The 13,157-nt window shown below is 27.8% G+C and overlaps 1 protein-coding gene across 1 annotated transcript; it reads left to right on the forward strand.

Annotated features, from left to right (window-relative positions):
* Positions 1-12,329: 12,329 nt before the first annotated feature.
* LOC110604821 (uncharacterized mitochondrial protein AtMg00810-like) lies at positions 12,330-12,843 on the forward strand. Its single transcript, XM_021743129.1, has 2 exons — positions 12,330-12,569; positions 12,718-12,843. Exons 1-2 carry the CDS (start codon positions 12,330-12,332, stop codon positions 12,841-12,843), a joined length of 366 nt encoding a protein of 121 aa, XP_021598821.1.
* The last annotated feature ends 314 nt before the right edge of the window (positions 12,844-13,157 follow it).

The raw sequence follows: 13,157 nt of genomic DNA on the forward strand, positions 1-13,157 counted from the left end.
TGTGTTTTTAATTCTATTGTCAATTATCTATGAGCTCAGGGTCACATACATAACATCGTTCACAAGCTAAGTTAATTTATTTATTAATTAAAGTGTTAATTAATTAATTTAGTTTGAAATATAATTATAAAAGTCCCTAACATGATTTGAATAAACTCAATATGGATTAGATAACTTTTTTTATTTTATTCACGTTATGTATAAATTGCATATATGATATGAAAGAGGAAGGAAATAAATATCTCACAATTTTTTATGTTTATTAATGAATGAATGAATTAATTAATTTAATGGTGACTAAATTAATTGAATAAACAATTAATGATATGTAATTAGTACATGTATATGTACCCAATTCATTTACCCTAAATATCTCAAGTATAGTTTAGGGATTTTTAATCCTGAAATGAATTTATAAATATTTTTAGAAATTTAATTTAGAGGTTAAGGGTTTTTTAAGGATTAGAGTTTTAGGGTGTTATTTTAGAGGTTAGAGAAAGAAAATTTTAAACCCTAATAACAAACTATGACATGGACCAATAGACTTTTGACAACTCAAACATAGGAGTTGTGGTGGCCATACCTCCCCTTTCCTCTTTTCTTTGATTTATGGAGAAGAAACAAAAAGAAAAAGTGATGATCTTCTTCTTCTAAGAGTTGGATGGCAACCATTTTAAGAGAGAAAAGAAGAAAAAATTCTTCTTCCTCCATAAAACCTGCCAAAGAAATATTTAGTTTAGAGAGAAAATTGCATTTTAATCTAAGAGGACATTTGTTTAAAGGAAGATTTGGTGTAGCCAAGAAGAATGTGGAAGCTTCATCTCTTGATATTAAGATGTATGAGATTGGTGATATGGACTAGTATTGGAGGGCTTGGCTTTGCATTTGAGAGTCTAGCATTCCATCTTTAAAAGTCAAGTCTTCAAATTGAATTCCTGCTCTAAGACCCAAATCTCTAGCAACTAAAGCAGAAGAAGAAAAGAAAAAAGTTATTCATTGCTCATCTCCATGGATGATCTAGGAAGAGGCCTAGAATGATGTTATTGAACAGCCAATATTTCCAGATATTTCAACATAAAAATTCCTTTATTTTTTTATCTCATGGAAAAATACTACTTTGCCTACTAAGTATCCCACGTATTCAATAAGTATTTATAACTCGATTATTATTTTTAATTTATAACTCGATTAAATCTGAAAAAGTTAATAATAATATAGTCATTAAAATTTTGTATAATTAATAAAATAGCTTTTACAATATATATTTTTATCCCAATAATGTATTTTTTTTATTAATCCTATTATTTAATTCTCATTCTCACTTATATATATTGTAATTTAATAAAAATTTAAAATATAAAAAAATTATAAACTAAAATATATAATATTTTATTTTAATTATTGATACAAAGTTTCTTTTTTTTATAATATATCAATAAATTAATATATATTAGAAATATATGTATTATAAAGGTAAGCAAAATAAAAAGAGAAAATATTAAATAGTTCAATAACCTATGAGAGATATGATTAGGAGATATGAAATTCTATAATATTATCAAGGGATCACTTTAAATAAAAAATATAATATTTTATTTTATTTAATACTTTTATATGAATTAAAGCTTTTCATATGTTAAATACGCATATAATTTATAATATTCAGCATAAATATTTAATAAAATTTTTAATATATAATATTTATATGTGATATTTTATATAATGTGAGTTTATTTATAATAAATATTTTATTTAACATAAAATAAATTTATTTTTAATATAAAATTTAAATTAGTGGACTAATATTTTATAAATATAAAATTTTAAAAATTATATTATGATTTACTGTTAATTTTTTTAGATTTAATTTTCTTTTCTTAGCTGTAATTGTGATAATTAAAAAAATTTAATTTTATTATTTAAAATGTAAATTATAAATATGAATTAAGGTTAATATTGAATTTTTTTTATTTAATAAGTTTATTAAAAAGTAATAATATATATATTATCATAAATAATTAAAATTGAAAAAAATGTGAAAAAATTAATTTTATTATTTAAAATTTAAAATATAAATATAAAAAGTCATAAACTTTTAAAAATAGGCCCAATAATAATAAAAAGCTAAAAGGATATGCCGTACGTAGAATGGGACAAACTCATGATTAGCGGATCTTTATTGTTTATAGATATACACAAGAACAGCATCATTTCTTCCTTCTCTTTTTATCCAAAAAGAATATATATATTATCACGTGCTTTATCATCCCTGCTTTTCGTTCTTTTCCCCTCTCCATTGTCGGCGGCGTTATGTGCTGTATGGGAAAATTATTGAACATACCTTATCGGAAAATATTTTACTAAACCCTAATTTTTAAAACTCAAAATTTTGTTATATGACTAAGCTGATAGCCTGATAAGATGAGGTAATTTATTTATTTTATCTATTTTTATATAAAAATAAATATTAAATTGCTGGACATTTTTAAAAATTATGTACAAAATATTTTTAAACTCCTTCCACAATTTTGGTTTTTAAATGTAATTTTTTATTTTTTATACAGAAATAATTATGACTTCAAAAGTTCCATAATAAAATATTTTTTAACTAAAATTATTTCTGCATCAGAAATTAATCTTTTTTTAAGTTGCATCAAAATGCATTATATTGCTGCATATTACAATAAAAGAATATAAAATCCTACTAAACAAATTTGAAAATTCTACAAATAAAATCTTTTCTAAGAAAAAAATTAAGTGTCTAAACATAGTTTTAAAAGAAAATAAAGAAAGTAGGTGTCTAAACATATTTTTACTTTAAAATGTATAAAAATATCAACAAATGGCTTGATCAAATTAATAAATATATATATATTGAAATTAAGTCACAATGCTAATATAGCAATTGCATATATACGAATGCGATATGAATTCAGTAGAGTAAATTTTTAATAATAGTGTGAAACAAACTTATATTATTCAAATGGATCTAAAAGGAGTTTAAAATCATATTTATATGATTTATATATATTTGGAGTGTGCTTCAATTTATATGGGGTAGATTTAGTACAACAGTTGCAATCATAAGTTTAGGGAGTTTAATCAAATCTATGGGTCAAAACTATACAAATAGAAGCCTAAAGTGAATATCAAAAAAGTCTTTTGTGAAGATTCAGTATTGTCATGATGTATTTGCTATATTTTATTATTTAAACACTTTCTTTATTTTGACTTTGTTTGGCCTTGTATTCTTACCATATTTTATCTTTTAAGTTTTAGAGTGTTGGGTTATATTTTGGACTTATATTTTAATAATTTTGAGTTTGATGTATTATTTTAGTGTGTGATTGAGTTTGGACCTTACGTGTGGTTCGATCAGATCTAAGAAAAATGTTTTAGGATTTTATTTATTTTCTCCTTACTATATAAGGATAAAAAATACTCATAAGAGACAGCTTAAATCTAAATTTTCAAAAAAAAATTTCATACTTTTAACGTGTATTTTTTTTATTTATTGCTTTCATCAATTGCATCAATATTAATATAGCAATTGCATATATACGAATGTCCCACAGAGCCAGAAAGGGAGTGTGGAGAAAAGCATAATATACAATGGTTGAATTTGTCTCACAAAAGATATTTTGATAACCTTGATCCAAGGCTAACTTTAACTGTTTTTCAAAGCGCATAGGACTGTAAATGAACTAAGTTATTCGAAACTCGCCTAGATAAAAACTCGATCGTCCTCGACTTGATTTCTAAACGAGTCAAGTTCGATCTTAATTTTTAAACTCGTTTATTAAACGAGTCAAAGTTGAGCTCCGTAGTATTCGGCTCATTAAGGTTTGTGAGCTGACTTGTTAAGTGACTCGTGAACAGGCTCGTTAAGAAACTCGTGAACATATTCGTTAAGATATCATCGAGCAGACACGTTAAGATGCTCATCGAGCAGACACGTTAAGAGACTCAGCTCGATTCGATTACATCCCTAATCCACTTTTTCTATTTACCATATATATTATTAATTTTTATATTTCTATCCTTTAATTATATATTTATTTTTTACTACATGCGTACATACTCTTTTTAAACTATTAAATCTCTTAACAATAGTACTCTTTTTAAACTATTAAATCTCTTAATAAACTATTGTTATTATTATTACTTTCATATGTGTATATATGTATTTGTATGATTATTTTTCTATTTAATATTATTCGCTTAATTATTTTCTTATTTAATATTATTCGCTTAATTTTATAAATTAAAATTTTTATATAATTTAAATATAAATCAATATGATTTTATTGATAAAATTTGAGTATAATGTATATATATAATTATATAATTTAAATTGATTATACTTATATTAATATATTTATTTTATGTAATATTTTATATTTATATTTATATTATATGTATAGTATTTTTTATACAATAAAATAATTTTATATAAATTATAATATATTAATAAATTTTATATAAAAATAACTATCGATATTAATAATAAAATTATACATATTTAATTAAAATTATGTAATTTAAAAAGAACTATATAATTTAAAAAAAACTCCCCTCTCTCACATATATAGACCATTTATATATAGATTTATATATTTATTATATATATTTCAATTAATTTTTATATAATATAAATATTTAATTAAATAATTATTAAATTTAGTATTATATTATTAATCTTATATTAAATATATTTTATATAATTAATTAAAAGTTTATAATTAATATTTAAATAATAAATATTATTTAATGTTATAAATAAATAAATAAATATTTAAATATTAAAACTTAAATAATAAAAAAGTAAAAAATTTAAATATTAAAATCTAAATAATAAAAAAAAAATTTTAATCATTTATTGTGAACGGCAACAAACCCACTTTCATAAAATCATTACGTGTTATTTTACATATAAGATATTGGAGGTTATTAAAATAATATCCTCTGTTCCATATCAAAAATTTATAGAGATTTGAAGAATAAAATTTGTTATAAACAAAAATTTCACTTTTTATTGTATTTTAAATTAAGAATTTAGTTACAGTAAATTTTAATTAAATTATATTTAATTTTATTAAAATTTCTTTTGACCTTTTAGTTTAAAATTTTAATATTTAAAAATTTAAAATTAATTAAATTTTATTAATAAATTTTTTAAACGAGCTTTCGACCTCGAATTTTAATTAGACTCGTTATTAGTTTAAATAAGTTTTTTAATCGAGCTTTCGAGTTTGATTTTCAATTAGACTCGTTATTAATTTAAACGAGTTTTTTACGAGTCGAACTCGAATCAAATTCGATTATAATATTTAATTTTTTAATCGAAATTGAGCTCAAACTCGAGTTCGAACTTATAAAATTTATTAATAAATGATTTTGAACTTTATAAAACTAAACTCGATTCAATTACACCCTTAAAAGCAGGTGTGCTTCTTCGCTACTGAATAGTACCAAACTCTTACGACGAGATTAATAAGAACAATATTGACATTATTTCTTACAACTACAGTGATTCCTATTAACGACAATTGGCTTGTTATGTCGCAATTAAAATTAATGAAGCCAACTGGAGTGGGTCGCCAATACTTCAAACCAAATGCATATTGAGGACCAGGCTTTGAAAAACCAACAAAAATATGTAGACAATGTTGTAGCTCCAAGAGACCACCATTTATTTTGTTTCGTTGTTGCCATAGAATCCAGTTGAACTTGCTTAAATACACCTTGTTTCTTACCTTCTAAATATGTTACAACTTCATAATGATTATTTGTCATATAGATTCACCGTTGCCTATAGCACTGAAGGAATGCCACACCTACATTCACCAATGCCTAAAATCAGGAAAGCCTACAACCTCATGTTTATGATACAAAGGCTTAGAAACCATGACATCTAAGCATGGGGACCTTGCTGATACAAAACACAAACAATAGACATCTGCACATTCTGACTCGCCCAATTACACACAACGAGGATTGCATTATGTAAAAGGTGCCACATAAAATATTTAAGTTTAAGAGAAATAGATAAAGCCTAAGACTACTTCCAAAGGGAATCCAACACTATATCTGAAGAAGCAGTTGTATTAGCTATGGACTACACCAATAATTTATATCCAGAATGAAGCTTATATTGATCGCTCCATTCACAATGCCAAACTAAGGTATTTGGCATGCTAAGAGGAACTATGCACTATAAGAAATAAACATATTACAAATGAAAAAATCTATTTGTAATAATAAAAACTCTAAAAATAGTTCCGGAACAGAAAATATTCATTTATATAAACCTTATTTATAAATTTATCTCAAACGAATTAAAAAATTATTTATATTATCAATAGATTTACAAACGAATTATTAGTTTGTAATGAAAACAGATACAAACAGATTTAATTTACAAAGCAAGTTGTTTGTAATTCATTTGTGACTTGATTCGTTTGTAATTTATTTGCAAACTATTTATATTACAAACATATTGTAAATTGCTTGCACCAAAAACAAAATTTCTTTTTTTTAAAAAAAAAATCCGTATGTAATTCCTTTGTCCAATTCATCAACCAATCATTTCCACTACAAATTCATCTAACCACCAATTAAATACCCAATATCCATAATGCAAACTACTCATTCATATTACATATCAAAACAAATTTAACTTAATATAAAATATAAATACTTCATTATAACCAAAAAGAAAGTTGTCATAATGTAAACTTAATTTTGTTGTCACAAAGTTTTAATTGCTCTAACATCATAAATGTAAATACAATCAAACAAAAGACTCAAGGTCATCATATGAATCATCATCATTTGCTTCATAATGTGAAGGACGTAGTGGAGGTTTTGCCAGTCCATGCTGAGGCTGAGAAGAACCTGGCCAAGGAGCTAATGCACGCTCGGACACGAGTTGACTCACGATCTCCTCTAGCTGTTGCATTGAACTACACCAAGCGAGTGTTAATAATTCATGCAATGATAACCCAAAGTATTAAGTCTAGTTGTACTTGAACTCAATAAACAGGTGTTGAAATCTAGTTCAAGTACTCTAATTCAAAAAATTATAGTTCAAGCATTAACCCAAAGAACTCAAGAAGTATTAACGATAGTTGAAGTCATGGTCATATAACAAGAGATTGAAGAATTAATAATTTATTAGTTAATTAAAAAATAATGCCTTGATTTAATCATTTATTTTCCTAATTAATTTTCATATCTCCATTACCGAATCGTTTCATTTATATTTAATGCAAGGGAGTATCGTTGTCCATGCTCTTGATACATGAAATTAACAGATAACTTGGAGATATGCACATAAATACGCTTTTCGCTGCTATCCAATACAGGGGAATTTTACAATCTTGAGATTTTGAATTGGAAAGCAACCAGCAACTTGAGAATTTGGATTAAGGCTCTATTAAAACAAGAATTCTTTTAGCACTAGGATTAATTATTATCCTTAACAAGTTAAGTAGCTATTGATACCATTAAAATCTATATAATTTGATAACTAGTAGACAAAACAGGATAACTTCCCTATCAGGCTTACAACAATTTCAGGAAAAATGACAGAAAATATAAAAGCTTTACAAAGAAATGAAAAAGTGAATTGTGGAATGAGAAAGGAACTTAATAATCATGCAAAAAAACAATGCTTATATAGGTAGCCAGACCAAATGAGAGGGAGATCACAAAGCTGCCTCCTACTACTATGATGGTCCTGCACTAATTTTACTAATATTGCTATCACAAGTTAACCTTTAAGAAGTAGAGATAGCAATGTCAAAATGTTCAGGAAATTTTACATGAGGAACAGCAGCACGATAGCAACAAAATTATTACTCAAAATTCACTCTCCAAGTACCAAAAACAGTAAAAAGCAAGACATGAGATATTTATATATTATTGCAATTATAATCCACTTTATAGTGCAAAAACAGTAAAACGAAAGAATAAAGAAAGCTTATTTCAATAAATCATCACATAGATAAATAAGGCTGCAAGTTGTATAACTCACCAAAGAGTATAGTATGCCAATAAGTTCTAGTGCACTTGGGATAAGCGACAACTTGTCAATGGCCTATAAATATCAAGAAATTAAACAAAATTATAGCTACTACAATTCTCATTACAGCAAAAGCAGTAGAATGATAAGTTGTGTGTGCATAAACAACCAGATATGAGTGGAAAGGAAATATAATTTTTTAACAAAATAAAAAGAAATCTTAAAACTTAAAACATTTGAGATACCTTTCTTTCTTCTCTAATATACACAGACAAAAAGATGCAGAATGCTAAAGCATTACAAATTGCTTACCCTATGCCAGTCCAATCCATAATTACCTTTCAAATGTTCCAATAATGAGGATTTGAATTTACCTTTTTGTATGCTGGTGAGAGTTTAAGTTATCCATGCATCTGAGATTAATACATCTGCAGATTAACACATGAAACCAGCAATTTTAATAAGCTGATAATTGTATAAACCAGCATTAAATATAAAATTAAACAACGGCAGCTATTAATTTAAAAAGGGGTATTAATTTATAACCATCACCATGCTCATAATGACCCTTTTCTCTTGCTATGATAATGAAATTCTTTAAAGCTATGAAATTATTTATGGTACGTTATCCTGAAATTATTGTTATGTTATCTCTGTAGAAACAAATTCAAGACAAATTTCACAAAACTCAATAGTTAGGGTTATCTCTACTCTTTCAATTTCTAACAAAAACCTCACAATAAATCAACCTACCCTCGATTATGTCCCCATCCCTCTTTTTTCCCTTCCAATTTTTCAAAGGGCAAGAAAGAAAAAAAAAAAAAAAATCACAACAGGACTTTTGACTTGTCTAAACCGCCATCCTTTTATAAATATATTTTCCTTCAACATTAACAATTAAACAATTTTGTTTTAAAAATATCAAATAATTTTTTCTACCAGAAAAAGTCAAAAGTTCCAAATAGTAATTTTAAATACTCTTATATGTATTTTTTTATTTATTTTTTAAAAATTATGACAAGTAAATTTTATATTTATTTGTGAGGAAACAGGTACATAGTTCAACTATCTTAAACCATTAGAAAAACAAAGCTAATATTCATCTCAATGGTTATCAAGGGTAGTGGTAATTTGTTGTTTTTCTTTTATTTTTAATATATGGAAATGCGAAGGTTTTAGCTTTTAAGTTTAAGATTTTTTTAAATCTAGAATATGATTAATATATTAAAAAAATTTAACAAAGGGTTTACACTAATTTGACCAGTAAACTACCCTACAACATCCAAGCTAAAGCTCAAAATATTAAGTAAAAATATATGACATAACATCATAGAAAAAAAAATGATAATGCAAATAGAGTTAGAAGACTCAAATTAAAAGGGGAACTGTTGACTAACCTAAAAGGTTTCTAAAAGATTTATATTTTTAAAATTTTAATTAGATTTTATTATAGAGATTTTATTTTTATTGTAAATACTTTTTATTTAGGTTGATTTTTCGTATATAAATACTTAAATCTTCAAAAAATGAATTCAATTGGAATAAAATTAAAAATTTCTCTCAAAATTTTTTATGGTATCAGAGTTTTGCCACTTTAATTTTCATAGGTTTCAAATCTGTCACAAAAATTAGGTTTAATTAATAGCTCAAGCTCTAGATGACTTTATCAAGAGAGTTATTCGACACCACCTATACTGAAAGAAAGCCCATCGAATTTTCGACCGATCCCCGTGACATCGCTCCGAGCACGCGCGTGTCTTCACGTGCTGCCACAGCATTATGCGGCTCCTTCCACGCACTAGCGTGTGAGCCTTTCTCCGGCATCCTTTTCTGTCGGCACTCCTTTTCGGCATGTCGCATCTCTAACCGGCCCTGTTTCAGAACCGGATTCTCCTTTGGATTTTTCAAGGTGTTTTAACAGTAACTTGGTCGTTCCTGCCTCTTTGTGTTGCCGACCCCTTTTTAACTTTTAAAATGTCAGATAAGAAAGGCACTAATGAAGGTGATGTACTTATTTTTTATACTGCTCCATAGACTATTGATTCTGGCGTAAATAAACACATGATGAATTTCGCTAAAAGCTTCCTTAATTACCTCTTGTGTCTACAAAAGGATACAGTCAGAATAGCCGATGGTTCTTTTATTTCTGTCTTTGGAATCAGATTGATTGTTTGTACTTCCAATATTAAGTTATCCTCTATTCTCCATGTTCCATATTTTTCTGTTAATTTTTTTATCTATTAGTGCTCTTATCAAAAATCTTAACTGTAAAATTGAGTTTTTTTTTTCTAACCATTTATTATTCATGACCTTCAAACTGGAAAGATGATTGGTTATGGTAAGCTGCACAATGGCTTATATATGTTGGAAGGAAATCTGGCCTTGAATTCACCTCGGTCTTTTTTTGAAAGAAATCAGGATGTCAACTAGGAAATCATACAGTGGCATCGATGGTTAGGAAATTCATCCTTCTTTGTTTTAGAGAAACTTTATCCTGATTTATTTTCCAAGATTCAATGTGATTCTTTAGTTTGTGATGCTTGAGAATATGCTAAGCATACAATAACCTCTTATCCCTCCAGTAATAATAGGAGTACAATTCCTTTTGTGGTCATCCATTCTGATGTTTGGGGACCTACTCAAATGGTCTCACTATCTGGTGGTTTGTTATTTTTATGTATTGCTGCACTCGCATGACTTGGGTTTATTTGATAAAGGCAAAGAGTAATATGGTTTTCTACTTTCAATCTTTTTACAAGATGATTTTTACTTAATTCGATGCTAAGATAAAAGTTTTGAGAACTCATAATGGTACAGAGTACATGGATGGCCATTTTTCAACTTATCTAGAATCTAATGGGATACTGTATCAAACTAGTTGTCCTTACACTAGTGCCCAAAATGGTGTTGCTGAAAGAAAAAATAAGTACATGTTGGAAGTAGCTCGATCTCTTCTTTTCACCGTGAACCTTTCAAAAACCTATTGGAGAGATGCAATCTTAGCAGCTTATCTCATTAATAGAATGTCTCTCAAAACTTTTACCTTTGAAAGCCCTTTAGAGGTGCTACGAGGAAAAAATGCTTATACTATTCTACTAAAGGTGTTTGAATGCACGTGTTTTATTCATAGTAGGACAGATGGAAAGTTCGATCCGAGGGCTCTTAAATGTGTATTTGTTAGGTACTCTCCCACACCAAAGGGTTATAAGTGTTACCATCCTCTATCTAGAAAATACTTTGTTAGTATGGATATTACATTTAGAGAGTTTAAACCTTATTTCAGTACTACCCCCTCGCCTCTTTAGGAAAAGAACAATGAGAGAAAAGAGATGATTCCTAGTCCTATAACTTAAAGCATTTTACTCTAGAGGAGACTACTTTACAGGGGGAACTATTAGTGATCAGGAAAAGATAATTGGGCATTTGGATAAACCTGATTTAAGGACATACTCAAGAAGAGATACAACAAAAGCAGAAAAAGCCATTGTGCAGCCTATTCAATATCATGAATCTTCTTCTTCTCCATCCGATGAGTCATCCCTAAACCTTGAGCCCATTGATAATCTAAATAAATCAATTGCTTAAAGAAAAGGAGTTAGGTCTTGTACAAAACACTCTATTTCTAACTTTCTCTTTTATGATTCTTTGTCTCCGTCCTATAGAGTCTTTGTTTTGTCTATTTCCTCTATGTCTATCCTATATACAGGATTAGAATGAAACTCTCAAATATTCTAATTGAAAGGGAGTAATGATTGAAGAAATAAAAGGCTTGACTAAAAATCAAACTTGGGAGTTCATGTCTCTTCCACCTGAAAAAAAAAAACTAATTGGTTGCAAATGAGTATTCACTGCAAAACACAAAGCAGATAGATTAATTGAAAGATTTAAGGTTAGACTAGTTCCTAAGAGATACACTCAAACCTATGGAGTAGAATACCAGGAGACATTTGCCCCTGTTGCCAAAATGAACTTAATAAGAGTATTGTTATCTTCTATTGCCAATCTTGACTGGGACTTACAATAATTTGATGTAAAAAATATTTTTCTTCATGGAGACTTGGAGGAGGAAGTGTATATAGAAATTTCTCTTGGATTTGCTGATGAAAAAATACAAGAAAATGTGTGCAGGTTAAGAAAAAAGGATTTATATGGATTGAAGCAGTCACCCAACGCTTGATTTAATCGATTCAGCAAAGTTATGATTTTCTTTGACTATCAACAGAGCAATACTAACCATACTCTATTTATCAAACATCACAATGGTAAAATTACTCTTCTCATAGTCTATATTGATGACATAGTAATGACAGGGGATACTCAGGAGTTCGAAATTAAAAATCTAAAAAAACTTCAATATTTCTTGGGAATCGAGGTTGCCAAATCAAAAAAGGGGATCTTTATTTCTCAGAGAAAATACATTATGGATCTTTTGAAAGAAACTGGTATGTTAGGCTGCAAGTCGGCAGAAACTCCCATTGAGAGCAATCACAAGCTACAAGCAAGGATTGGTGAATCAGTGGATATTGGTAGATATCAGAGGTTGGTAGGCAGACTGATTTATCTTTCACATACTTGACTAGACATAGCATATATATTTAGCTTAGTCAGTCAGTTTATGCATGATCCTCGTGAGTCTCACATGCAAACTATTTTTCGTATTTTGTGATACTTAAAGTCTACTCTTGAAAAAGGTCTCCTATTCTCTAAACCATCTTCGCATACATGCATTCGCAGATGCAGATTGGGCTGGATCCCTTGATGATAGAATGTCGACTAGTGGTTATTGCACGTTTGTGGGAGAAAACATTGTCACTTGAAGAAGCAAAAAATAAAGTGTTGTTACTCGTTCAAGTGCTGAGGCGAAATATAGAGCAATGGCACAAGGTGTTTGTGAACTCCTATGGTTGCAGAGATTGTTGGAGAAATTGACACTGTTGGAGAGGGACAAACTCCTCTTGTACTGTGACAACAAAGCTACCATCAGTATAGCTCACACTCTAGTTTAACATGACCGAATTAAGCACATAGAGATTGATCGATACTTTATTAAAGGGAAGTTAATAAATAGTGTCCTCAGTTTAGATTATGTGACTTCCGATGAACAGCTAGCTGATTTGTTTACCAAAGGGCT

This window comes from Manihot esculenta, chromosome 17, assembly GCF_001659605.2.
Source record: "Manihot esculenta cultivar AM560-2 chromosome 17, M.esculenta_v8, whole genome shotgun sequence".
Lineage (NCBI taxonomy): Eukaryota > Viridiplantae > Streptophyta > Magnoliopsida > Malpighiales > Euphorbiaceae > Manihot > Manihot esculenta.

What these genes read in the sequence shown, in the direction of transcription:
- LOC110604821 (XM_021743129.1), top strand. Translation starts at nt 12,330, where the DNA reads ATGACAGGGGATACTCAGGAGTTCGAAATTAAAAATCTAAAAAAACTT. An exon ending in TTGGTAGATATCAGAGGTTG is followed by an intron (nt 12,570 to 12,717) that starts GTAGGCAGACTG and finishes CTCTTGAAAAAG; the next exon opens with GTCTCCTATTCTCTAAACCA.